The sequence below is a fragment of the Myotis daubentonii genome, chromosome 2 (genome assembly GCF_963259705.1).
Source record: "Myotis daubentonii chromosome 2, mMyoDau2.1, whole genome shotgun sequence".
NCBI classification, from domain to species: Eukaryota; Metazoa; Chordata; class Mammalia; order Chiroptera; family Vespertilionidae; genus Myotis; species Myotis daubentonii.
This window is the reverse complement of record NC_081841.1, coordinates 51,461,013-51,488,906: the sequence shown is the minus strand read 5'-3', so window position 1 is coordinate 51,488,906 and position 27,894 is coordinate 51,461,013. Positions and strand designations below refer to the sequence as shown.

The window sequence follows — 27,894 nt, the reverse complement described above, 5'->3', positions numbered from 1 at the left end:
AGCATGGGCTTCAAGAAAATAAGCTTTAGGAAGTAGGTTATAATGTTGCAAAAATTATATTATACATTTCTAAGTAAAAAGTAAATTATTTGGATGTGTCTGCACCACAGTTCTCACTTGACATAGGGGAGGAAGTATTAACATTAAATAGTTTTAATTAGAAATTAAATAGGCAAAACATTTTTTCTCCAAATATTTTTTAAGAACCAGATAATTCCAAAAAAATAATGTATCATACAAACAAATGTTTTTAAATAAAATAGTCTAGCCCAGACAATGTGGCTCAGTGGTTGAACATCGACCTATATGAACCAGGAGGTCATGGTTCAATTTCTGGTCAGGGCACATGCCTGGGTTGTGGGCTTGGTCCTCACTGTGGGGTGTATAGGAGGCAGCTAATCAGTGATTCTCTCTCATCATTGATGCTTCTATCTCTCTCTCCCTATCCCTTCCTCTCTGAAATCGATAAAAAATATTTTTTAAAAGTCTATTTATTTATTTATTTTTCCTTTATGAGTGCATTAAACCAAAATGACAACAGTTGCTGGGAAGCAAAATCTCAACTTTAAAAGGAAAGAATTTTGATTAATTAAACCAAAGAACAGCTTCCATTTTGATTATAAATTCTTTATTATTTGGTGTGTACATACATAAAGTATATATATTTAAGCTGAATATTTAATACAAACTCTAGGAAAGTATTCCAATTGAAAAATTATGATTATAAAGTAAAATAATCAAGATACATCAAGGATGCATGTGATTCCTTGCCAAATTTACAATCAATCACATATCTACAGTGTCACAGTCTTTTTATTCCCCCAAAAGTTTCCACATAAGAACTCAAAAGTGGGCAATAACTTGCCCAAAGAATACACTATTTTCATTATGTAGAACATGGGACGGGACATTATGGAAAATATAGCTTCTTCAGAATATTTTCATGGAGTTGCTAGTAAGACAACAGAGCCTAAGGCGACAAGGACCTGTCCAAGTAGACTGTTTATGTTGAATATGCCTTTATTCCTTGCCCGGTTTAGGTGATGGGTCAGCCATGTTTTGTAGAAGAATGGCGAACAATAGACACCAGGAAAATTTTTTCTGCCACAGCCATATCCGTAACTGGTAATTCCCATAACAAAAAATTGTTTATGTTCTGGGACGTAGCACATTAATGGTCCACCACTATCACCCTATTAAAAAAGTCCCAAAAGAGTGTTAGTTACTTCTAGTAGTCTTTATATAATAGTAAAGCTGGAGTAAATTAACCACATTAAACATACTTTGTATAAATATACATTTTCAATATACCTCTGACTAACTAAGATCAATAGATTTTCAGTTTTATAGTCTAACTCAAACAGGAATTCAGTTACATCCAGTCTGGTGGTATAAATACCTACCAGACCACTATACCGATTTTTAGGTAATTTCCGCACAAAGGTGGAATATTGGCGCTAGATGAAAGGTAGACCTATTTTCTACAATGTCTCCAAGTTCCATCTTATTCTAACCACTTGTTTGCATGTAACTAACATTTTTCTATATCATGTTGGTTTTTTCTCTTTAATGCTCAGGAGCCCAGGTATAGGGGACAGTTAGGTTCAGGGCCTCAGGTCTGGTAGACTTAAGATATATGAAGGAGTCTTTTAGGTGTGTGTGGTTTGATAGCTAGAGGGGTGAACTGAATCTTGCAAGAAATGGCATCTTTCTAAGTGTTGACATTGGCTGGTGCACGATATTAGGAATACATGGCTAATCCCCTCTGTAGTATCCCAAATAACAAATCTCCCTCGGAGTTCATACACGACTGTCCATGTAACAACTGAAACACCATTACTAAGGATGTTAATCACTCAAAGCAACAAGGACATTGAGCTAACTGTTACAGTGCCTAAGAGTTAAAGACTATTTCTAAAATGTTTTCAAATTCTCTATATGTGGTAGGCATTGAATAATAATATTTTTTAACAATGGAAATGTTTTGCTTATGAATGCAATTAAATTAGATTGGCCTCATTATTATTTTACTCAGCAAGGTTTTAAATATATGTTTAAATATAAACATATCAATATATGTATTTTAAGGAGAGGAAAGAGAGGGACAGAGAGATAGAATCATTGAGGACAGAGAAATATTAATCGCCCGCCTCCTCCTGGGGATCAAGCCTGCAATCCAGGCATGTGCCCTGACCAGGAATCCAACTGGTCACCATGGGTCGACACTCAACCACTGAGCAACACCAGCCGGGCTCAGCAAGGTTTTTAAGGAAAAGGACACAGGATGGATAAACCCTGGATTTCTAGAAATAAGAATGAGCAGGAAAAGATCAGAGCATGGGTTATTGCTTAGGGATGAAGTGCTGATGGATTTAGAAGTACTGAAGAAAAGAGGAATAAAGAAAGTCAAAACAAAAAATAGATAAATTGGACTTCATAAAAAAATAAAAAACGTTTGCACTACAAATGATAACATCAGGGAAGTAAAAAGACAGTCCACAGAATGAGAGGAAATTGTATCCATGATATATAAAGAATTTTTATGACTCAATAATTAAAAGGTAAATAACTCAGTTTAAAAATGGGCGAAGGATCTGAGTAGACATTTCTCCCAAGAAAGTATGCAAATGGCTAATAAGCACATGCAATGATGCTCAACATTATTAGTCATTAGGGCAATGCAAATTAAAATCGAATGAGATACCACTTCACACAAGGATGGTGGTAATAAAACGGACAGACAAGCCCTAGCCATTTGGATCAGTAGATAGAGCCTCAGCCTGCAGACTGAAGGGTTGCAGGCTTGATCCCCGGCCCTGGGGCCCTGGGACCCTGGAGCCCAGGTTGGGCCTGTGTGGGAGGCAACCAATTGATGTGTCTCTCTCAGGTGGATGTTTCTCTCTTTCTGTCTCTCCCTCCCTTCCACTCTCTCTAGAAATCAATGGAAAAATATCCTTGGGTGAGGATTAAAAACAAAACAAAACAGACAGACAATAAGTGCTGACAAAGATGTGGAGAAACTGAAACCCTTATATTTTACTGGTAAGAATGCAAACCGGTGCAGCCACTTCGGAATATAGTTTGGCAATTCTTCAATATGTCAAACATTCACTCAGGAATTCCACCCGTAGGTGAAATTTGCAAGAGAAAGTAAAACATACCAACACAAAAAACATATACAGAAACATTTATAGCAACATTATTCAGAATAGCCAAAAAGTGGAAATAGCTCAAATGTCCACCAGCTAATGAATGACTAAATAAATGTGGCCCAGCCCAGCTGGCATGGCTTGGCGGTTGAGCATCAACCTATAAACCAGGAGGTCATGATTTGATTCCTGGTCAGGGCACATGCCCAGGTTGCAGGCTCAATCCCCAGTGTGGGGTGTGCAGGGGGCAGCCAATCTATGATACTCTCTCATTATTGATGTTTCTCTCCCTCTACCTTCCTCTCTGAAATCAATAAAAATATAAAATATGGCCTATTCATACAATGGTACATTATTTGGCAATAAAATGAGTAAAGTATTAATATATGTGACAATGTGGTTGAGCCTGGAAAACATGCTAAGTGAAGGGAGTCAGTCACAAAAGACCACATGTTGAATGATACCATTCATATGAAATTCCCAGAATAGGCAAATCTTTAAAGATTAGTAGTTGCCTAAGGCTGGGGGTGGGTGGGAGGAGAATGGAGAGTGACTCATAATGAGTGGAGGTTTCTTTTTTGGCGTGACAAACATGTTCTAAAATTAGATTATGGTGACGGTTGCACTACTCTGTAAATTTACTAAAAACCTATTGAGTTGTACACTCTAAATGGGTGAATTGTGTATATGTACATTGTACCTCAATAAAGGTGGTATTGGGAAAGAAAGGAAGAAAGATTCAGCGTAAATCAGGAAAGTAAGGATTTGGGTTGAGAAAAAAAGAACTTAGTACTTTTTAAAAGAAATTTTTAAAAATATATATTTGTATTGATTTCAGAGAGGAAGGGAGAGGGAGAGAGAAACAGAAACATCAATGATGAGAGAGAATCGTTGATTGGCTGCCTCCTGCACACCCTACACTGGGGATGGAGCCAGTAACCTGGGCATGTGCTCTGACTGGGAATCAAACTGTGAACTCCTGGTTCATAGGTTGATGCTAAACCACTGAGCCACATCAGCTAGGCTAAAAGATTTTTTGAGAGGAATGGAGAGAGAAAAATACTGATGGACTGCCTCCTGCATACCCCATACCAGGACCCAAAACCATGTGTCCTGATGAACCTGAAACCCCTCCATGTCTGGCAGGATACCCAACTGAGCCATACCGCCCAAGGCAAAAATTGATAATTAAGACATCACCAGCCTGGACTGGGTAGCTCAGTTGGTTAGAGCATTGTCCCAATAAGCCAAGGTTGTAGGTTCAAACCCAGGTCATGGCACATACAAGAATCAACCAATGAATGCATAATAAGTAGAACAACAAGTCATTGTTTTTCCCTCTCTGTGTGTCTCTCTGTATCTTCCTTCCTCTCTCTAAAATTATTTAAAAAAAAAAAAAAAAAAAAGGCTTTACCAGAAAGTAATCAAAGGCCTTGTTCAAGTTCCCTCTGGCTTTAGAAAATATTTCTAAGGAAAATTATTTGGTCTTACCCTGCAAGTATCAAAAATTCCATCTTCATCACCTGCACAAAATGAAGTTATAGGAATTATATTCCCATAACCCTTATCAGAATTACAAACTTTTCGAGAAATATAATGCACTTGTGCTTCCTGTAACATTCTTGTAGAATTACCTATTGACAAACAAACAAACAAAAGCACCAATAAGTGATTTTGGAGAGCAGGCATTTTGACAGTGATATAAATTTTCATGTTGAATAGGTTTTCTTTCCAAAGTGACTGACTCAACAATAATGTAAAACTAGAGGCCCGGTGCACAAATTCATGTGCGGGTGGGGTCCAGTCCACCCACCCGATCGGGCCAATCAGCTGGACTGGCAAGGGGGAGGGGCCGTGGGTGGTTGGCCAACTGGCCCTGCCCCTTGGTCGAACTCCTGGTCGAACTCCTGGTCGAACTCCCGGTCGAGGGGACAATTTGCATATTAGCCTTTTATTATACAGTGGGGCCTTGACTTATGAGTTTAATTCGTTCCGTGACGGAGCTCGTAACTCAAATTACTCGTATGTCACATCAAAAAGTGAACGAGTGAGACACGTGATGCTGGGCTGATGTTGTGGCATTCACTGTGACGTTTGCTGCGCCAAGTAGCGGTGGGATATCTGAAGCTGGCTCATAACCCGAATTTTAGCTCGCAACTCAAAGCAAAAAATCGGCCGAGAGATGGCTCATATCTCGAAAAACTCGTTAGTCGGGACACTCGTAAGTCAAGGCCCCACTGTATAGGATTGTATCAATGTATGTATGTATGTATGTATGTATGCCTAGGAAGACTGTGTAAGAACATTCACCAAAATGTTAATGACCATTATCTCTAGACTAGAGGCCTGGTGCACGAAATTCATGCAGGTCGGGGGGGGGGGGGTCCCTCAGCCCAGCTTGCACTTTCTCCAATCTGGGACCCCTCGAGGGATCGGGCCTAAATGGGCAGTCAGAGATCCCTCTCACAATCCAGGACTGCAGCCTCCCAACCACTCGCCTGCCTGCCTGCCTGATTGCCCTTAACTGCTTCTTCCTGCCAGCCTGATCGATGCCTAACTGCTCCTCTGCTGGCCTGATTGCCCCTAACTGCCCTCCCATGCCGGCCTGGTCACCCCTAACTGCCCTCCCCTGCCAGCCTGGTCACCCCCAACTGCCCTCCCCTGCAGGCCTGATTCCCCCAACTGCCCTTCCCTGCAGGCCCGGGTCCCCCCCAACTGTCCTCCCCTGCTGGCCTGGTCACCCCTAACTGCCCTCCCCAGCAGGCATGATCGCCCCCAACTGCCCTCCCCTGCCAGCCATCTTGTGTGTTGGAGTGATGGTCAATTTGCATATTACTTTTTATTAGATAGGATGGTAGGAATTTCAGGTTATTTTTGCTGTCTTTGCTCTCATGTACTCCTGAAGGTCTTACAATAGGATCTATCGATTTTACAAAGTAAAGCTATTGTCAAGGACTAAAGACATAAAGCCTGAGGCCAATCTTTCTTCTGTTGTAAGTTGTGAATACTTTTATTTAATTTTACAATGATGCTAAGTCTTGAAGGATGGTGCACAGGAAAATAAAATAGATTTTAATTTACGTACTCCCCTAACTTCTCCGCTCATTCCAGAACATAAAGTGGTTCTTTGCTACACAAGAAAATAGGAAAATACAGGACAACACACCAAGAACCTAAAGGACAGATTGTGGAAAGATTTATCCACAGAAAAGCTGCTGTAACAGCAGCTCTGGACCCTACCAGCCCATCTCGGAGGTGCAGCTGTCCCCTGCAGGAGTGGGGTGTTTTGTGTGCCCCGTATCGTATTCTCCTTCAGCTTTCCTGGTAATGGACTTTGTCCCCTTGACTGCAGGTGGGCAGCTGTTCCATTCACAGACTTCCACTCTGCTGGTGACCCTGATTGGTCTGGGCTTCACTATATTTAGTACAAGGGTGACCAACTGGAATCCTTATCCAGCTATTTTTTTTTTTTAACCGGGGCTGCTGGAGAAGAACGTTTCACCCTAGTCACATGACTGTTTCGCTATAAATCTAAAGCAGCCTAACTCTCTAGTTCCAGCCTTTTGAGGACAGGCAGCCTGGGGAACTACAGTCAACATACAGAGAGAATAGGAGTTGGAAACAGAAATAAAATATATCCCAGAGCATTCAGATTACTGGGTTGAGGCTTCCTGGAAGCTGGCCACATTTCTGCCCTTTATTTAAAAATAATTTCCAGTAATACTGGCTGCATATAAAGAATACATGTAACATATAAGTGATAACATGTAATAATAAAATGAGCACCTGGGAACCTACCACCCAATTTATGAACCTGGTGCAGTGATATTAAAAAACAAACAAACAAGAGATTTCAAAGTGAATATAAGAGGGAGCCCAGAAACAGATGCCTGGACTTTCTGTTCTATTCCACTGGTCACTGAGAATTTCCTTGCACAAATACAGCACTGACTCATTACTACAGCTTTAGAACAGTTTTCTTCCACAGGATTGTGTTGGCTATTCTTGGTTCTTTTAGAATGAGCTTTATAATTGTCTCAAAACTCATTAAGGTTTATCATTCCCTGGGTGGGTTTTTTTTTTTTCCAGTTTTGCAGACAGAATTGACATCTTTATGATACTCAGTCTTCCTATTCAAGAATAAAGTATTTCACTCCATTTACTTAGGTATTTTTAATGTCTTTTAAAAATTGTTTAGTTTTTTTTTCCCATAAAAGGCCTGCAATCTTTTGTTGGATTTGTTTTTACCTACCTAATTATTTTGGTATTTTTGTAAATGTTAATGTCGCTTCACTTTTCCAACATTAAAATGAAAATTTTAATCATAAAGCAAAGATAAAAGAATTTCTCAGTGAACAGTCACATGCCCACCTCCTAGTTTCTTTAATCTATAGTTGTTTCTGCAACTTTTATTTAGCTATTATTTTAAAATTATAGAAAAGTAGCAAGAATAGTATAAAGAACTGTTAAATACCCTTTACTGAGATTCACCAGTTGTTTTTTCTCACATTTGCATTATTTGCACTCTGTGTGTTTATAATTTTTTGAATCATTTGAGGGTGAATGGCAGCGATTGTTTTAGAGTACATTAGTTAAGAAAAGGACATGCCCTTATTAACCATAGTACTTTTATCAAGATCAGGAAATTTAACGCTGGAAGTACTATTATTCAGCTCGCATTTAATCTCAGGTATTTTATCTATTTTCCAGCTATCTATCTGTTATAGATTTATAGTCTAATTTTATTATAGTTTAATTTGAACCATTGACCCACTTGTATATTTGCCTATTCTGGACATTTTATCATATAAATGGAATTATATAATAAATGGGCCTTTGTGTCTGGCTTATTTTACTTAGTATAATGTTTTAGCATGTATCAGTACTTCATTTATTTTTATGGCTGGATAATATTGTCTGAATATACAATTTGTTTATTCATCAGTGATGGACATATACATTTTTTCATTTTTTTGTTAGTATGAATAATGTTGCTATGAATAGCTGAGTTGGGTTTTTGTGTGAACATGTTTTCATTTCTCTTGGGTATATTCCTACATGTAAAATTGCTGAGTTGTATGGTAATTGTATGTCTAAATTTTTTAAAAAATATATTTTATTGATTTTTTACAGAGAGGAAGGGAGAAGGATAAAGAGTTAGAAACATCGATGAGAGGGAAACATCGATCAGCTGCCTCCTGCACACTCCCCACTGGGGATGTGCCCACAACCAAGGTACATGCCCTTGACCGGAATGGAACCTGGGACCCTTCAGTCCACAGGCCGACACTCTATCCACTGAGCCAAACCGGTCAGGCTATATGTCAAAATTTTTGAGGAACTGCCAAACTGTATTCCAATGCAGCTGTATCATTTTATATTCCCACTAGCAATGTATGAGGGTTCTAATTTTTCATATCCTTGCCAACACTTGCTACTGCCTAAATTTAAAAAAATTTTTTTTATTTCAGAGAGAAAGGGAGAGCGAGAGAGACAGAAACATCAATAATGAGAATCACTGATTGGTTGCCTCCTGCACACCCTCTACTGGGGATCGAGCCTGCAACCTTGGCATGTGCCCTTGACTGGGAATCAAGCCAGGTGACTTCCTGGTTCATAGGTCGATGCTCAACCACTGAGCCAACCGACCAGGTGCAACATAAATTTACATTAAGTGAATTACATCAAGTGAATGATGTTATAAATATCCAAATGGTCCTTGGCAAATAAAAGTTTCCCCACCCCTGTTTTAAAGTCAATTTTTATCTGATATATATATTGCTTGTTTGTTTCCATTCGCAGAAATATCTTTTTCCTTTAGTTTCTGTGTCTTTTGATCTGAAGTGGGTCTGTTGTAGGCAGCATACGTATGGGTCTTATTTTTTTATTTATTCAGCTAACTTATGTCCTTTTATTGGAACATTTAATCCATTTACATTGATTGTTACCATTTTATAATTCATATTTTTTACCTTTTCTTCTTCTTTAAGTCCCTGTAATATTTTTTGTAATACTCATTTGGTAGTGGTGAACTTTAGCTTTTTATGGTCTGGGAAGCTCTTTATCTCTCCTGCGATTCTAAATGATAGCCTTTATTTTCCTTAGATTCTAAAAGACTGCTGGGTAGAGTAATCTTGTTTGTAGGTACTTGATTTTCATCACTTTGAATATTTCGTGCCAGTCCCTTCTTGCCGCAGTTTCTGTTGAGATATCATTTGACTGTCTAATCATTGGTTCTCAACCTTCTGGCCCTTTAAAACAGTTCCTCATGTTGTGACCCCCAACCATAAAATTATTTTCATTGCTACTTCATAACTGTAATTTTGCTACTGTTATGAATCATAATGTAAATATCTGATATGCAGGAAGGTCTTAGGCGACCACTGTGAAAGGGTTGTTCGACTGCCAAAGGGGTCGCGACCCACAGGTTGAGAACCGCTGGATGAGAACTCCCTTGTAGGAAACTGCTTTTCTTGTGCAGCTTTTAAGATTCTCTGTTTGTCTTTAACCTTTGGAATTTTAATTATGGTGTTTTTGTGTGGGTCTCTTTGGATTCATCTTGTTTCAGGCTGTGCATGCCCTGGAGTTGTATGTTTATTTTCTTAACCAGATTAGGGAAGTTTTCAGTCATTATTTCTTCAAATAGATTTTCAATGCCTTGCTCTCTCCTCTCCTTCTGGTATCCTTATGATGTAAATGTTATTACACTTGCTTTCCCAGAGGTCTCTTAAACTATTCCCATTTTTCTTTTTTTGCTGTTCTGATTGGGAGTTTCTGTAACTTGTCTTCCAAATTGCTGATTCAAACCTCTGTCTGTTGATCCTCTCTAGTGAATTTTTCATTTATTGTATTCTTCATTTCTGATTTTTTAAAAATGGGTTCCATCTCTTTGTGTAAATTCTCACTGAGTTCATCTAGTCTTCTTTTAAGTTCATTAAATATCCTTATATCCAGTGTTTTGAACTCTGTACCTCATAGTGTTTTGACTCTATTTCATTTTACTCTTTTTTAAAATATATTTTTATTGATTTCAGGGAGGAAGAGACAGAGAGAGAGATAAAAACATAAATGATGAGAGGGAATCAACTGCCTCTTGCATCCCCCTACTGAAGATTGAGCCCATAACCCAGGCATGTACCTTTACTGGGAATTGAACCATGACCTCCTGGTTCATAGGTCGATGGTCAACCACTGAGCATACGGCCAGACTCATTTCTTTTTTTTTTTTTTTTTAATTAAATCTTTATTGTTCAGATTATTACATTTGTTCCTCTTTTTTTCCCCCCCATAACTCCCCTCCTCCCAGTTCCCGCCCCACCCTCCGCCCTCACTCCCCACCCACTGTCCTCATCCATAGGTGCACGATTTTTGTCCAGTCTCTTCCCACATCTCTCACACCCCTTTCCCCCCCAAGAATAGTCAGTCCATTCCCTTTCTATGTCCCTGATTCTATTATAATCAACAGTTCATTCTGTTCATCAGATTATTTATTCACTTGATTCTTAGATTCACTTGTTGATAGATGCGTATTTGTTGTTCATAATTTGTATCTTTACCTTTTTCTTCCTCTTCCTCTTCCTCTTCTTAAAGGATACCTTTCAGCATTTCATATAATCCTGGTTTGGTGGTGATGAACTCCTTTAGCTTTTCCTTATCTGTGAAGCTCTTTATCTGACCTTCAATTCTGAATGATAGCTTTGCTGGATAAAGTAATCTTGGTTGTAGGTTCTTGGTATTCATCACTTTGAATATTTCTTGCCACTCCCTTCTGGCCTGCAAAGTTTCTGTTGAGAAATCAGCTGACAGTCGTATGGGTATTCCCTTGTAGGTAACTGAGTTTCTTTCTCTTGCTGTTTTTAAGATTCTCTCTTTATCTTTTGCTCTTGGCATTTTAATTATGATGTGTCTTGGTGTGGTCCTCTTTGGATTCCTTTTGTTTGGGGTTCTCCGCGCTTCTTGGACCTGTAAGTCCATTTCTTTCACCAGGTGGGGGAAGTTTTCTGTCATTATTTCTTCAAATAGGTTTTCAATATCTTGTTCTCTCTCATCTTCTGGCACCCCTATAATTCTGATGTTGGTACGCTTGAAGCTGTCCCAGAGGCTCCTTACACTATCCTCGCATTTTTGGATTCTTTTTTCATTTTGCTTTTCCGGTTGGATGTTTTTTGCTTCCTCGAATTTCAAATCATTGACTTGATTCTTGCGCTCCTCTGGTCTGCTGTCGGGCATCTGTATAATATTCGTTATTTCAGTCCGTGTATGCCTAATTTCTAGTTGGTTCCCCAATATAAGATCGAGGGTCTTATTAGTTTTCGTGTAGATCTCATTAAGTTTATCGGCAGCTTCTAAACAGTTCTTGAGAGACCTTAAAAGTGTGGTTCTGAACTCTATATCTTCCATTGACAATTTTGTCCTGTTTCTTTGTCTCCGCATTTTGTTATGCTTCCTTGGTGCACCCCCTAGTGGTCTTTGTTCGAAGTCTTATAGTTAAATCTTGATTGTTGTAGCTAATTCCAGGGAGGGTTTGACCTCCAGGCCAAGTGGCTATGAGAATCAGCTGTGGGCCAGACTCATTTCATTCTTTTTTAAAAAATATATTTTTGTTGATTTGATTTTTTTAAATTTTTATTTTTTTTAAATATATTTTATTGATTTCAGAGAGGAAGGGAGAGGGAGAGATAGAAACATCAATGATGAGAAAGAACCATTGATCAGCTGCTTCCTGCACGCCCCCTACTAGGGATTGAGCCCACAAGCCAGGCATATGCCCTTGGCCGTAATTGAACCTGGTACCTTTCAGTCCACAGGCCGATGCTCTATCCACTGAGCCAAACCAGCTAGCACCATTTTTATTGATTTTAGAGAGGAAGGGAGAGGGAGGGAGAGATAGAAACATCAGTGATGTGAGAGAATTGTTGATTGGCTGCCTCCTGCATGCCTCCTACTGGGAATCGAACCCATAACCGAGGCACTTGCCCTTGACCAGAATCAAACCTAGGACTCTTCAGTCCACAGGCTGACAGTCTAACCACTGAGCCAAATCAGCTAGGGATCATTTCATTCTTTTTCTAGAATTTTCCATGTTCTTTCATTTGGGACATGTTTCTTTGTCTCCTCATTTTGGCTGTCTCCCTGTGTTTGTTTCTATATATTAGGTAGATCTGCTATGTCTCCCGGTCTTGGCTGGGTGGGCTTATGTAGCAGGTGGGACCCAGATGGCACAGTCCCTCTGGTCTTCTGAGCTAATTGCTATAGATAGTCAATCCCCTGTGTGTGTTGTGTGTGCCCTCCTGTGGTACTTGAGCCTTGATTGCTGTTGGCCATAACTACAACAGAGAAGTTGTTGGGTGAGAGCTGACCCCATAGAGTACGATTTGCTGTATTGGGGGTCTTGTGCCTGCTGAGTCCAACCTTTGGGTTTGTTGTTTGCAGAGCTAATTGGGTGGTGGTGTGGTGTGATCTGAAGCCAATCACTGGGTGTGTTGGTTCTGGGGGCTCTTGAGAGGGGCGCTAATGCAGGTTCAGTTCAGTCTCTGACTGTGCCCATCTTGGGGCCACCTGGTAGCAACTACAAAGTGATCTGTGGTTGGTAGATTCCTGTGCTGGGCCTGGAGGCGCCTGGGGGAGGCTATTCTATGAACCAAGGCAGGCTGCCAGGCAGGGGCCGCTTTGCAAGAGCCTCCTGAAGCCAGCTACTTCTTATTTGAGGTTTGTGGATCTTTCAGATTTGGGGGAAGTCCTCAGCCCAAGCCAAGGCTGGTTGTTTGTGAGGAACAGCTACTGGAAGAGGTTCAGGCCTGTGCCTGTTTTGGGGGGGGGAGGTTCTCAGGTAATCAGCAGGTGGGCCAAACAAGATTAGCTAGTTTTATGGAGACTCAGATTTGGCACCTTGACTGTGCCTGCAGGCTGTGTGTGTGGAGGGCCCAACAAAGGGTCAATAAGTCCTGCCAGTACTTCTGTCTAGGCCAGAGCTGCTCCTCTAGCCTTTGCCTTGAAGTCAGACAATTCAGTTCCTCCCCATATATCCCTGATGCTTATCAAGATGCTTATCAAGATGCTGCCCAGCTCTAGCTGGTTTGGCTCAGTGGATAGAGTGTCAGCCTGCGAACTAAAGGGTCCCAGGTTTGATTTCGATCAAGGGCACATGCCCAGGTTGCTGGCTTGATCCTTATTTGGGGATAGGCAGGAGATGGCTGATCAATGAGTCTCTCTCATCATTGATGTTTCTATCTCTTGCTCCCTCTCCCTTCCTCTCTGAAATAAATAAAAATATATCCTATATAATAAAAGCGTAGTATGCAAATTGTCCCCTTGACCAGAGTTCTTCCAGGAGTTCAACCAAGAGGCAGCCTGGCCGGGGGAAGGGAGGGAGCAGCACTCAGCTGGCAGCCAGCAGCCACTAGGAGTCCTACCAGTGCATGAATTTTGTGCACTGGGCCTCTAGTATATGTATAAAGATGCTGCCCCAGCACTGGAGCTCAGAGTGAGTGAGTCTGTCAGCCAGCAAGTCCTTGTGTTGGCCCTTTAAGAGAAACACCTGGAACTCACACAGCCTTCGGTGTCATCTGGACAGAATTCCTGTTGATTTTCACAGCCAAAGTTGTGAGGACTCCTAAGCATTGGTGGTCTGGGCTAGGAAACTGGGTATGGGTCTGGGATCCTGCCCTCTCCTCAGGGGGGACCTCTGCAGGCTACATATCCCTCCTGATTCTTTTATTGTAAATATTTTATTATTATACTACTTAACAGTGGAATAAATTAATATTTATGGTTAGCATATGTATGAACATTATGAAGGTGGTGGTTTAGATTAAATTGCAGGACTTTTTAAAGCATCCCCTCCCTTTTTTTCTTTCAGAATATAGTAGTCCTTAAGGACCAATCAATTTTTGGTGGTTTCTTCAAGCAAGTCTTTTGCTTCATTTATTTTGGTTGTTAAGTATGGAGACCCACCTTAATCTGGGTGATTCTCCTGTGAGCTGTTTTAATCTTGGCCTTGCCAGCAGATGAGTTTATATCCCAAAATAAGACTAGCTTCTCACCCACACATTTTCTGTTCAAATCCTCCTTTACAGTAGGATGAAAGGTTAGGGGTTGAAATCTTTGCGGTTTCTGCGATTGTTTTAGAAGTTTCCAGATCTGAAATACATAGCAACCTGCAAATGCAAAAGCTGAAACGCCTTGTCCTAAAGCTATCAAGCTTCTTGCCAGTCCCTGGTCAATTTCCGTGTCTGGCCATTTGGTTGAGGGCAGCGAGGATTCAGTATAGTGCAGGCCCTTGCCCACAGGGCAACGTCACCAAGGGCAGCCGTGGCAATGCAGTGAGGAAGGTGCTGTGCGCATTGGCACTGCCTACATGACAGACGCAGGGACAAACTATCCCTCCCAATTCTAAACCACCACACCACGGGTGTACGATCTGCCCATTCCGTGTCTCTGCCCCTCCTACCAGTCTTGACATGGTTTCTTCTTTATGTCCTTGTTAAAGAAGTTATGTTCAGCTAGTTCTCAAGGGTGGTGGTCCTATAATTTAGTTGTAATTTTGATGTGATTGTGGGAGAAGGAGGGCACAGTGTTAACCTACTCCATCATCTTGACCAGAAGTTCATTCCAGCTTTCTTTTGATTAATGTTGCTATGGTGTAGCTTTTCCTATCCTGTTGCTTTGAGCATACCTCTATCATATTTGAAGTGAATTGTGTATAACTAGTATATGAACCATTTGCTGGATCAAGAGTCTGACTCAGTTTTAGAATATAGTCCTAGAGCTCCAGCTTTATGAGTCTCCCCACACACACTTGAGCAATCTTTGTTTTTCAACCCTCTCAAGGCCCATGAAACCACAGAAATCAATATTCAATGTTATCAATTTGGTAAAGACCCTCAAAATGAACGCCAACTTTGGTTATCTAAATTTCCTATCTTAACACTCAGTCCTTGACCTATGTATTTTCTGTTTTTAATAGTTTTCAGTGGGAGGCTGGTATGTGCATGTAATCTACCATGTTGCTGCAGAAACAACTTAATCCTCAGAACAATGTTCTGATAGGTATTAATACTCTCATCTTATAGATCATGAAAATGTGTGACACTGTGAGAGATTATATAAAATAGTAGAAACAAACGAGTTTTGAGGCAGGCTGACCTGGGCATGAATTTTGACTCCTTTCTTAGTTCACTGTGTAACTTTGGGCAATTTATTATATTAACCTTTTTTTTTTTTTTTAGAGTTTTGTGCGTTTTATTTAACCAATTCAGGCCATAATATTTGTAACTTAAATCCCTTGTATATATTATATGCATGTACCCCAGAGGAAATAGGAAGTAATACCTGACAGGAAATGTTTTTCCATGGCTTCTTTATTAAATCCTTAGTTATTTTCTCCTTTTTATATTAGAATTGTACCTAAAGAGATCACTGGCAAGAAGCTCTTCTTTTGCATGTTGATTTTGCACCTCCATTTCCTGCCTCAAGGCCCCTTTTAATTCCATATTCTTTCGATCATGTTGAGATATTAAATCTGACCCTCCAATGGTCTGTGGAAGTTTTCCTACTCCAGGAAATGTGATCTTTCAGAATTTCTTGAAATTTTTTAGTCAACCATAATCATCCTTTCCACTGGGTGCATTTCTGGAGGCAGAGTTACTGACCACCAGTGACCTAAATGTACTCAGCAGCACCTTCTTTGGAAGCATCACACCATCGTCCTGAAGCCTGTCATTGTTAGGTGATTCTTTAGTTGACCTAGTAATCCTTTCTTGAGATCACATTTCTGCCTAATTTCATTTTCTTGAGATATTTTGTCACTTTCTGGTATTGTTTCATCATTAAAAGAGCCCTTTGTTTCTGTATCTAATCTTGGCCCTTTTGTAATATTGATAACTTTCTCTTGTTTTTGAACTTCCACTTCAGTTTCTAGCTCTGGTTTTGTGTTCTTGAACAATTGTTCCAATACTTCATTTTTTATGGCTAATTGTCAATTTTCCTTTTTTTCCCTGATCTTTGTTTTTCTGTAGAAAGAGACTAATTGGTAGAATTGTTCATAGTGGATTTTTAATCTATATCTATAGATGTTATCTGCCCCCACCCCCACCCCAGTCTCATTCTGAGATAGCTGCTGCTCCTTTTTTTCTTCTTCTTCTTCATATTGAGGGTGTAGCAAGTTGCGTTTATTCTAGATGAGAATGAAACATTTTCATTCTTGCTGATTTAGGTGAAGAAATTTCTCGATTTCCTTCATCCTTTTCCCTTTTCTTGGTGGATAGTGGGGGTAGTTTCTGATGGATTTGATCAGTGGCTGCTGGGAAGCCCAATCTCTCCCTCTATTTACACCTAGGAGCGTGGTTGGTGAAAGCTATATTATTATCAGAGCTTATTTTGGAGGTTTCATTAGAGTAGATGTTTCTTGTGAAGATAGTCTGGATTTTTGTTCCATTCTGAAGATTTTTATTTCTTTTGACCTTTCACTCAAATCCACACGTTTGCCTGCTTTCTGTGTCAGCTACATATGTTATGTTCACTGGGGCACCTGGCATGAGCTTCTCTTTGACTGACAAGCCTTGGAAAAGGCTCGGGGCCGGAGTCGTCATCCTGGATCCTACACTGGGCTGGCCCTGAGGATCACGGTAATTCTCGGTAGTCATGAAAATAATTGCCAATCCAATTTCTGCTTCAGGAATAGGTCTAAGACCTTGCCTTTGCATGGATTCAATGGATCCATTTTTTCTGAGAGTCAGAAATTAAGGTCTAGGAATTTGTTATTCTACATCAACAACAAAATGTTCAGGAGCTGAAAATAAACTATCATCATCTTCATTTTCTTCTGTTATTAACCTAGCATCTCCTCCTCCCGAAACAACTGCTGAACTTAGGCTGCTTGGCACTCAGAAATACAAATGTTTTCCCTTTGAAGATGTTTTCTTTCCTGTCGTCCTGGCAGATCAATATTTTTACTTCTAATAGCTGGTTCATCATCAATAGGTGGGTAAAAATTTTCAATTCATGGCTGCTGCTTCTTAGACAGAAGTACTTTAAAAAATTCAGTAAATTGCTCTGGCCTTTCAATGGGACATCCACAAATGAGTGCACGTATTGTTTTAATGATCACTTTGACTGAGATCATAACAAGGTGCGTGCACTCCTACTGTAAGTCCTCCGGGTTGCAGTGTGGCTTGATTTAAAGGAGTTTTCCCGGAGACATCTAAACAAGAAGAGTATGCAATCAAAGACTCACACTCCACTCTCAATTTACTTTCAAACACTCCAAAGTAACTCTATCCTCTCTTCAAAGTTTGGGAAAGGCCATTCTACATTTTTTCCTCATTAACAAAGGTACCATACTTGCAATTATCTTTATTGTTAATAGAAGAATTTCATCTGTTTGACTAAGGTTGGTTACAGAAAAGTTGGCAATTAACACAGCATGATTCCAACTGATTGATCATTTTCTTTCTTTCTTTCTTCCTTCCTTCCTTCCTTCCTTCCTTCCTTCCTTCCTTCCTTCCTTCCTTCCTTCCTTTCTTTTTAATAGTCTCCCAATTTTATCCATTTTCAGACAGAGTGTAATGGCTGCTTCCCTCACGCGCCCCACCGTGGGCAGGGAGCCAACCACAACCCAGGCATGCATGTGCCCTTGACCAGGAATCTAACCCCTGACCCTTCTGTGCACTGGCCTACTCTCTAACTACTGAGAACCACTGGCCAGGGCTGATTGATCCTTTCCCTTCCTACACTGTACTACACACCCGTCAAAAGTCTGTATGGTTCTTGGCTGGGCCGCAGGGGCGGGGGGGGGGGGGGGGAGGAAGTTTCCACATGGGTCTGCCCTCTGTGTCAGGGCGACCTGCAGCCGTGCAATTACAGCTAACAGACAGCGGGCTGCAGTGCCTGGGGACCGTGAGCGCCTAGACGTATGAGCTCCCCATAGTAACCTCTTTAAACCTCAGTTTATTCATACATATTACAGTATTTCTCATTGTACTGTTAGGGATGTTAAATGAGAAACTCATTAAAATGCTTGCCCTGCATAAATGGCAGTTGCTCCTATAATTGAATAATTGCCAGTGGCCATTAAGCTAGTACAGACTTAGGTTTGTGATTCTAAAGCCAATGCCTTCCCCCTATACCATGTTGCTTTTCTTCTCTTCCTTAGAAAGAATTAACAGAGGAAGAAATAGTAATTCACACATCTTTCATACAATTATCTCTAGTCTATCCTATCTAAATAATCCACAAATATTACAATGACTAGGTTCTGTAAGGAATAGAATCAAAGGCTCAGTACTTGATCGCATATATGGCTAACTAGACTTTCATTACCTCAAAAGCAGTCTTTCATTACCTCAAGAGCAGTTTGTACTTAATGTAGTACTTAAATATTCAGGCTTTAGAATAAAAAAGACCTGGATTTGAGTCTCAGCTTCTCAACCTCTAAGATCCACAATTCCTGATCTGTTAAAAGGGAATAATAACATTAACCCCCTCATAGGAATTTTTGGAGGATAAGATAAAAATAATATATTTAGAGCAGGGCCCGAAACATAGTTAATGCTCCCAAATGGTAGCTGTTGTTATTACCAACGTGAGATACTGTTTTCTACATTTAAATTTTTTCCCCATTAGTTGAGCCAATCAACAATTAGTGCCCCTTTGTGCAATAAAGAAAATTCACAATCAGCTTGTTTGATACTAACAGAGCATTACATTTAAAAGGACACCACGTTGATTCCTTACGGCCAGAAGCTTATTAAAGATAAGCCATTCTGTCACGTAGCTGGCTCTATCACCTGTGCGTCTCAACAAGGACAGAAACACTTAGATCGCCATCCTCTCTGAGGATGTATAACCAGAGAAAGTCTTTACTTCTGCTCTGGAAGATAATTTTCTCTCTCCCACAAGGAAGAAGAAAAAAAATACAGACAAGAAAGACGACATTTCCCTTTCACTGGTTTGTAAAGACTCATAATACAGAGAGATAAAGAAATATATAAAAGGGTTCACCCTCTCCAATAACCAGAAAAAAACAACAACTGTATCAATAAAGTTCAGACTATAATTACCTTCTTCTGTTGTTCTTCCCCAGCCGCCTATGAAACACTCTGTCTTTTCATCCAGCTTTTGGAAAACATCAAAAGGTAGACAAATAGGCTGAATGTAGTTATTATACCTCACTGCTTTTTTTAGATGAAAAAGCGCAATGTCATTTACGTAAGTTTCCAAATGGAAGTTTGGATGGACGATGATTGCTTTAACCTTTATAATCTTGGCGTGTGGACGTCTCCCGTCTATATTGTTAGTTCCAAGCACAGCTCTCCACACTACAGGATCTCTGAAAGAAAGTAAATGTTCTTGTAATAAACACGTTTATTTGAGTAAATATTCTTAATCTCCCACTAGTTTTTTTTTCTCATGTTAATAACAAAAAATTTTTATGCCACTTTTATGTGACATAAAAACCTAAATATCAATATGTAGGAAAAGAGAAAAAGATCTTTGGAACAGAAAGTCCAAAAACAGATTCAGAGAATTTTTTTTAAATGTATTTTTTATTGCTTTCAGAGAGGAAGGGAGAGATAGAAACATCAACGATGAGAGGGAATCATTGACTGATTCCCTGCACACCCTCCACTGGGGATCAAGCTTGCAACCTGGGCATGTGCCCCTGACCGGAATTGAACCTAGGACCTTTCAGTCTGTAGGCCGACACGCTATTCACTGAGCAAATCAGCTAGGATTCAGAGAATTTATATGACTAAGGCAGCAGCACTTCTTACCAGTGGACAGAGCATGAATTAGTAAATGATATTGGGGAAACTAGCTAATTAACTAGTTTGAAAAGTGAATTAATTCTCTGGAAAACACAAAACAATAAAATAAACTCAAAATGTATTAAATAGATTTAGACACAAATATTTTAAATAGAACTTCCTATCTTTTAGAGATACATAAAGTGGTATGTCTGAGATTTGCTCCAAAATAATTGGAGGGGGAGTTGATGAGGATAAAGATGAAACAAACAAAAAATATGAAACAAGATCCGGCATGAATTGATAACGAAGCTGGGCTATTAGTATCTGGAAGTTCACTAAACTATTCCCTCTACTTGTGTAAATTCTTGAAATTTTTAGGAAACATTTAGATATTAGTGTGAGAATTATAAAAATTAAGTCAGAAAGAACATATAGGTGAATACATAATACAGTACTGACATGAGGAAGGACTTTATAAAGCACGACACTAAATATAAAAACAATGTACCTTGCCCTAGCCTGTTTGGCTCAGTGGATAGAGCGTCGGCCTAGGGACTAAAGGGTCCCAGGTTCGATTCCGGTCAAGGGCATGTACCTTGGTTGCAGGCACATCCCCAGTGGGGGGTGTGCAGGAGGCAGCTGATTGATGCTTCTCTCTCATCGATGTTTCGAACTCTCTATCCCTCTCCCTTCCTCTCTGTAAAAAATCAATAAAATAGCCGAAGCCGGTTTGGCTCAGTGGATAGAGCGTCGGCCTGCGGACTGAAGGGTCCCAGGTTCGATTCCGGTCAAGGGCATGTACCTGGGTTGCGGGCACATCCCCAGTAGGAGATGTGCAAGAGGCAGCTGATCAATGTTTCTCTCTCATCGATGTTTCTAACTCTCTCTCTCTCTCCCTTCCTCTCTGTAAAAAATCAATAAAATATTTTTTAAAAAAATCAATAAAATAAAATTAAAAAACAATGTACCTTGACAGTCTTTAAAAACATACCAAAAAGCAAGCAAGACCCCAAAACAACCAAATGATGTTCTGTAGGACAAGAGTCAACAATTAAAATCCAAGCATTTTACAGTTGTTATACCTGTCATTGGATTGGGAAAGAAGGACTTTTACTTTTTACATGGTTGTTTACAAATGCTGAAATTCCTTTTTACTGTTCAAATGGGAAAAGTTTATGTGTGTGTGTGTGCGCGCGCATCCTATATAATAAAAGGCTAATATGCACATCCAACAGCGGAACACTTGGTCGCTATGATGTGCACTGACCACCAGGCGGAAGACGCTCAATGCAGGAGCTGCCTCCTGGTGGTCAGCGCGGTAGCCAGAAGCTGGGCTCATGGCTGGCGAGCACAGCAGTGGTGGTGGGAGCCTCTCCCACCTCCATGGTAGCGCTAAGGATGTCCAACTGCCGGCTTAGGCCTGTTCCCCACGAGGAGCGGGCCTAAGCTGTAAGTCGGACATCCCCAGAGGGCTCCTGGACTGTGAGAGGGCGCAGGCCGGGCTGAAAGGCCCCCCGAGTGCATGAATTTTGTGCACCAAGCCTCTAGTTTGATGATAATGCTCAGTACAGAGAGGAGTCGGAGGAATAAAGGTTCTCCTGTTCATTGTGGAAAGTATAAATAGATGAGTACTTTGGTAACATATTCCAATAGCCTATAAAAGTTGCATGGTATTGCCCTGTCTGTGTGGCTCAATTGGTTGAGCATTGTCCCATGCACCCTGAGGTTGCTGGTTGAATTCTGGGTTGTGCGCTCAATCCCCAGTAGGGGGTGTGCAGAAGGCAGCCAATCTCTCTTCCTCTCCTCTCTAAAATCAATAAAAAATTTTTTTAAAAACCTCTCAGGTATAACCATTTCTAAAAATAAATAAATAAAAGGTTGAATTGTATTTGACTCTGCAATTGTATTTTCTAGAATATATCTCAGGGAAATAGGAGATATTTAGCACTCTCAAAAGTAGACTAGGCAAACTCTAAAAAGTTTGTGAAAATGTTTAAAGTCCTAGTTCTGTTCTGTTTTGTTTTTTAATCACTACTTTAAGCTAATTTGAAATAATGATGTTTCTTTTCTTTTCCAAACTTAATGTATGTTATTTACTTCAATTTATTCAGACCATAAAATTAAAAAGCAAGTTGTATACACTGAAAATTACAAAATATTGCTGAAAGAAATGAAAGAGTACATACATAAATGGAAAGACATCCCATGTTCATGAATTGGAAGACTTACTACTGTTAGGATGACAGTACTAATCAAGATGATCTGTAGCAATCCCTATAAAAATCCCAATGATGTTTTTTGTAGAAGTAGAAAAACCTATCCTAAAATTCATATGGAAAATATTAAGGGACCCCCAAATAGCCAAAATAATCTTGAAAAAGAAAAATGAAGTTGGAGAACACACAGTTCCTGATTTCAAAACTTACTTCAAAGTTATAGTGATCTAAACAGTGTGGTGCCAGTAGAAGGAGAGGTACATATACCAATGGAAAAGAATAGAGAGCCCAGAAATATACCCTTGCATGTGTGGTCAACTGGTTTTCAACAAGTGTTTCAAGACAATTCAGGAGGAATGGACAGGCTTTTCAACAAATTGTGCTAACAAGATTAGATACCTACATGCAAAAGAATGAAGTTGGACCCTACCCTGCAAAAATTAACTAAAAATAGATAATGGCCAATATATGAATAAAATTATTAAAACTCTTAGAATAAAACCTTCATAATGTTGGATTTGGCAATGATTTCTAGAATATGACACCAAAAGCACAGGAACAAATGAAAAAATAGATAAATTGAACTTCATCAAAATTAAAAAATGATAAATAAAACAAATGAACAAATAAAACAGAAACAGACTCACCAATACAGGAAACAAACTGCTGATTATCAGCGTGGGGAGAGGTTGGGGGGTGTATGTGAAATAGGGTGAAGGGGATTAAGAGGTACAAACTTCCAGTTATAAAATAATAAGTCATGGGGATATAATGTACAAGATAAAGAAGATAGTCGATAATATTGTAATAACTTCATTTGGTGACAGATGGTAACTAGACTTACTGTGCAGATCATTTCTTAATGTATATAAATATGAAATCACTATGATATACACCTAAAACTAATAGAATATTGTGTATCAATTATACATCAATTTTTTAAATTGGACACTACCAAGAGAGTGAAAAGACAATCACAGAAGAAAATATCTGTAAAATATATATTTGATAAGGGATTAATAGCCAGAATATATAAAACACTCCTACAGCCTAACCAAAAAAAGACCCCCCAAACAGCCAAATTAAAAAATGAGCAAAGGACTTGAAAAGACATTTCAAAGACTTGGAAAGATGTTTAGCGTCACTAATGATTAGAGAAATGCAAAGCAAAACCACAATGAGCCACCACATTCATTAGGGCAATTACAGTGGTGTGAATGAAAGTTGTGCAAGAGATGAGCTAAGGAAAAGGAGACTGATGTTCTGGATATACTTCCAATCAGCATGGGTACTGCGGGACAGAAGAAATAAATGTAAGAGCAACTGCACAGAGAGAGTCAGCATACTCTCTGGATAGTGGAGCTGTTGGTAATGCTGTTATCTGAAAAATAGAGAAGAAAGATTTAAAAACTAACTTTTTGCAACTAATGAACAAACAAGAAACACAAATAAAAACTCATAGACACAGACCACACCATGGTGGTTACCAAAGGGAAGGAGGCTGGGGGAACAGGAAATGGTAAAGGGGGTCAAATATGTGGTGACAGAAGAATATCTGACTTTGGGTGGTGGGCACAAAATGCAACATATAGATGATGTGTCATAGAATTGTACACTTGAAACTTACGTACTTTTATTAGCCAATATCACCCTGACAAGTTTAATTAACAAAAATTTTAATTAAAACTTAAAATTTTTCATTTTTAGACTTGTTGCAAATGCAACTCCAATATATATGTGTAGTCTCAGCTGGAGAGACTTAGGAGTTACCAGTACATGGTGATGCCAGAAACAGGAGTAGATTGAGACATCTCTGGGAAAGAGTACAGATGATAAGGTCAGAGGATAGAAAATACTGCCATTTAAAAGATGACAGACTCCATCAAGGAAGCAGAGAAAAGGAAAAACGGTTGAGTAGAAATTGAGAAAAAAGATAGTTATAAGCGCAGATTTTATAGAGATCAAAAAGGATAGGGACTGAAGTCATTAGATTTGACATGGAGGTGGATTTTTTAATGCTGTTTTTTGACCACAGAAATCATATTACAGTTGGGATTTTATGAGTCAATGCAGACGAAGCAAAAGGGAATCTCTCTTTCAAGGAGTCTAACAATGAAGGGAAAACCAGAAACTGGTAGGGTGTTTATTTACAAGTAACTAGAGGCCTGGTGCATGAAATTCGTGCACTGGGGGGAGGGGGGGGAGGTCCCTCAGCCTGGCCTGCACCCTCTCACAGTCCAGAAGCCCTCAGGGGATGTCCGACTGATGGGAAGTGGGCCTAAGCCATCAGTCGGACATCCTTAGCACTGCAGCGGCTAAGGGCTCTGGCTGAGCAGCGCTCCCCCCAGGGGAGCACACAGACCACCAGGGAGCAGCTCCTGCATTGAGCGTCTGCCCTCTGGTGGTCAGTATGTGTCATAGCGACCAGACATTCCACCATTCAGTTGATTTGCATATGACCCTTTTATTATATAGGATAATGAAGTGTTTGAAAGCTGTAGGGAAGAAACAAGAGGAAGAGGTTGAAAAATACTAAAGAGACAATGAGATATAATGAAACAGTATAGTTTTTGAGACCTGGGTTTAAATGAGTGGGCTGCCACTTAATAGCTATGTGATCTTGGGCAAGTAACCAAATCTCTCTGATCTCTGGATTCCTCAATTGTAAAGTGGAGATAATAATAACTATCTCAGAAAGTTAGTGGGAGGGCTTTTTAAATACAGAATTATATGTAACATCCTTAGACAGCACCTAATCTCAAAGCTGGTCTTTGGTAAGTGGTGGTTATAAGAAGGAACAAGGAATAATTGATGGTGCAGGCTTTAGGAAGTAGGGGGGAACAGGAATAGAAGGTGGCAGAGTTAGTCCTCTCAGACAGGAAGAAACTCCTGGAAAGTAGATGATGCCTTCGTAATGACTATTTTCTTAGAACCTAGCCCAGTCTCTCATATATAACATATATTCAGTAAATGTTAGTTGAGTAAAGGGGTTGCAAACATCAATAAGATTGAGTCTTTGGAACTGTTAAGTGGAATATGAACATTATTTTCAGATGCTTGGAAGGGGAATTGGGTTTGATATACTAATATATGGCTTCAGAAGGCAGAATGAAAACCAAGACACTTAGTTCAACACAAGGAAAAGCTTTCTAAGAATGAAAGCTGTAGGAAATTGAAATGAGAGTCTCCCACAGGAGCAGTTCATCATCACAGAGACTGGTTCAGGCAGAGATCCATATGACGTAATTATGGTTATGTGTGCAGGTTTTCATTCTGACAAACCTGGATTTGATTCCTGATTTTGTTGCTTCCCAGCTGTGGAACCATGAGCAAGGTACTTATGAATGCCCAGGTCTCAGGGTCTCCCTACAGCAAAGAGTGGTTGCAAAGATTAGTGGCCATTATGTATGAAAGAATGCCTGGCTCAGTACATTGAAGCGATACTTATTTCAGACTAGAGAACCCTTAGTGTAAGAAGGATTCATAAAGTAAACATCATTACATAAAAGGGTACGGTCTTTTTTTTTTTTAGTTTTATTCATTTCAAACGGGCCGGATCCGGCCCGCGGGCCGTAGTTTGCCCACGGCTGTTCTAGTCTCACTGTGGTAAATCCTATTTCTCTAAGATTGACATAATCCATAGATTCAATAAACATATATTATGTCTCCTATAAAGTAGGCCAAGTTCTATATTAGTACCAGGAATATAAATAAAACATGTAGTCCTTGCTTTCAAATAACTCCTGACCTAAAGGTGAGAAAGACAAATACATGATTACAATATAATAATTTTAAAAGCTAAAAGAAAGTTTCATTATTTAAAGCAAGGTCCAACCCACAGGCCAAATCTGGCCTGTCTCCTACTTTCACACAGCTAATAAACAAAGAATGTTTTTTGCACTTGTAAATGATTGGGAAAAAAAGTAATATTTTGTTCAAATTTCAGTGTTCATAGATATCTCTTGGATCACAGCACACACATTCAATGATGTATTGTCTATGACCATTTTGGTTCTATAGTTGCATAGTTTAATAGTTGTGACAGACACCATATGGTCTGCAAAGCCTAAAATATTTACCGAAAATGTCTCTACAGAAAATGCTTGTTGACCTCTGACTTAGAGGATTCATTTCCAAAGACATTCAGTGTGGTACATACAAGGCATAGTAGGCCCTTGCAAACACACAGCTTCAGTGAACAGGACTGAAGTCAAACGTTGCTCCGCCGCTTGGGGATCTCGCTAAGAGAGTCAGATAGGAGTGTGTTAGGAACACGTACCGAGTGTCCCTAGTGCAGTGGGCCGCGGTGAGGACCCAGCTATTCGTCACTAAGCTTCCCCCACAGATATGAGCCATGATTTTTCCGGAGCGGATCTGCAGGCTCACTATCCAGGGCCACGCGCCAATCTGGGCGGCCGTGCCCCCGACGATCCGAGACCCTGCCAGCACGTTCACGAGCGGAGCTGTTCCACAGCCTGCAAATGAAAACGATACATCACTTAGACCCAACATCCCATAACAGGCATTACCGCCTCATCTTAACACACTGACACAGGCTTTGAAACTAGTTTAACAACTGGTCAAGCGAGCTGGATGCCATATTCTGAGGGAGGAGAAAAAGGAGAGTTAAGGTAAACATGTCTTATTTATAAGGAGAATGACCTGAAATCAACACAATCCATCAATGTTTAAAGCTCTGTTGCCCAAAAGCGTAAAAATGAGATGTTTTTCTGGCCAGGTGTCATGTTCTTTCCCCGGGGGAACTGGTGGAGCCAAGGGCCACAAGTTCCAATACTTGCCACTTTTATTTTTAATTGTCCTGAACTGTAGCCTGAAAAGGCCACCTAAGAGCCCCGATTCAACTCGGAATTCCCATGAGTCCTTCCTCTGTGAAACGGGAATGACGAGCCCCTCGGAGAGAGGACCTGCACATGCGCCCTTTTTGCTATTGCTGCTGCTCTTGTCGAGGTGACGGCCCGACGGCTCGGTCCGCCCGTCTTTGGTGAAAGGCACCCGGGACGACGGGAAAGGGGGCCCCGAACCAGCGCTGTGGGCGCGGGGAGAGGAGGGGATGTCGGGAGGGAGGGACACATACTGCCCTTGGCGTCCGGCCTGTCCCCGGAGGGGCGCCCGTCCCCGTGCGAGAGCGAGGGGCGCCCCGGGAGGAGGAGGGCGCCCCCCAGCAGCAGCAGCGCGGCGCCCAGCGGCCCCGGCCGCATCGTGGGACTCCGGCCAGCAAGATGGCGCAGGCCGCCCACCCGCCGGCCACGCGGCGGGGCGGGTGGGGCGGGGCCAAGGCCGCCAAGGAGTGGCTGGCGGTGCCGGTGGGTCCGCCTCGCCGAGGTGTCCTAGTGTGTGTGCACTTATTGGACAGACGCACTGAAGAGTCCCGCCCTCGGCCGGGCTCGGGGCTCCTGATTGGATGAGGCTTTCCCGGGCCAGGCCCACACACCGGCCCGGGACAGCGGGCCTGGGTGGTGGGAGGGGAGGTGCCGGCAGGGGCGGTGCTGCTGGCTCCGACCTGGGAGGCCGGGCGGGCCGCCAGGGGGCTGCTCAGCAAAGGCGGCCAAGCTGGGAACCGGGAGGTAAAGGCATTGGGGGGACGCAAGTTCTGTGATACAGGTCGATCTCATAATTAATCGTCTTGCAGTAGTTTGCCTTGAGCTGCTCTCAGGGCGGGCTGATACAATCACATGCAAGGACCTGCAAAGTTGAGGACGAAGCCTGACTGCAGGTAACGGCACGCCGCCTCCACTTCAGTCCCTAGCCTGAAAGATGCCT

At 40.8% G+C, this 27,894-nt stretch overlaps 1 protein-coding gene and 1 pseudogene across 1 annotated transcript; both read right to left on the bottom strand.

Annotated features, from left to right (window-relative positions):
- Window positions 1-640: 640 nt before the first annotated feature.
- On the bottom strand, window positions 641-27,332 carry TMPRSS12 (transmembrane serine protease 12). Its single transcript, XM_059681144.1, has 5 exons — window positions 27,209-27,332; window positions 26,393-26,588; window positions 19,208-19,476; window positions 4,641-4,783; window positions 641-1,193 (listed from the first exon to the last, which is right to left on the bottom strand). Exons 1-5 carry the CDS (start codon window positions 27,330-27,332, stop codon window positions 942-944), a joined length of 984 nt encoding a protein of 327 aa, XP_059537127.1. The 3' UTR covers window positions 641-941.
- On the bottom strand, window positions 15,507-17,476 carry LOC132226106 (nibrin-like; annotated as a pseudogene).
- Window positions 27,333-27,894: the final 562 nt, after the last annotated feature.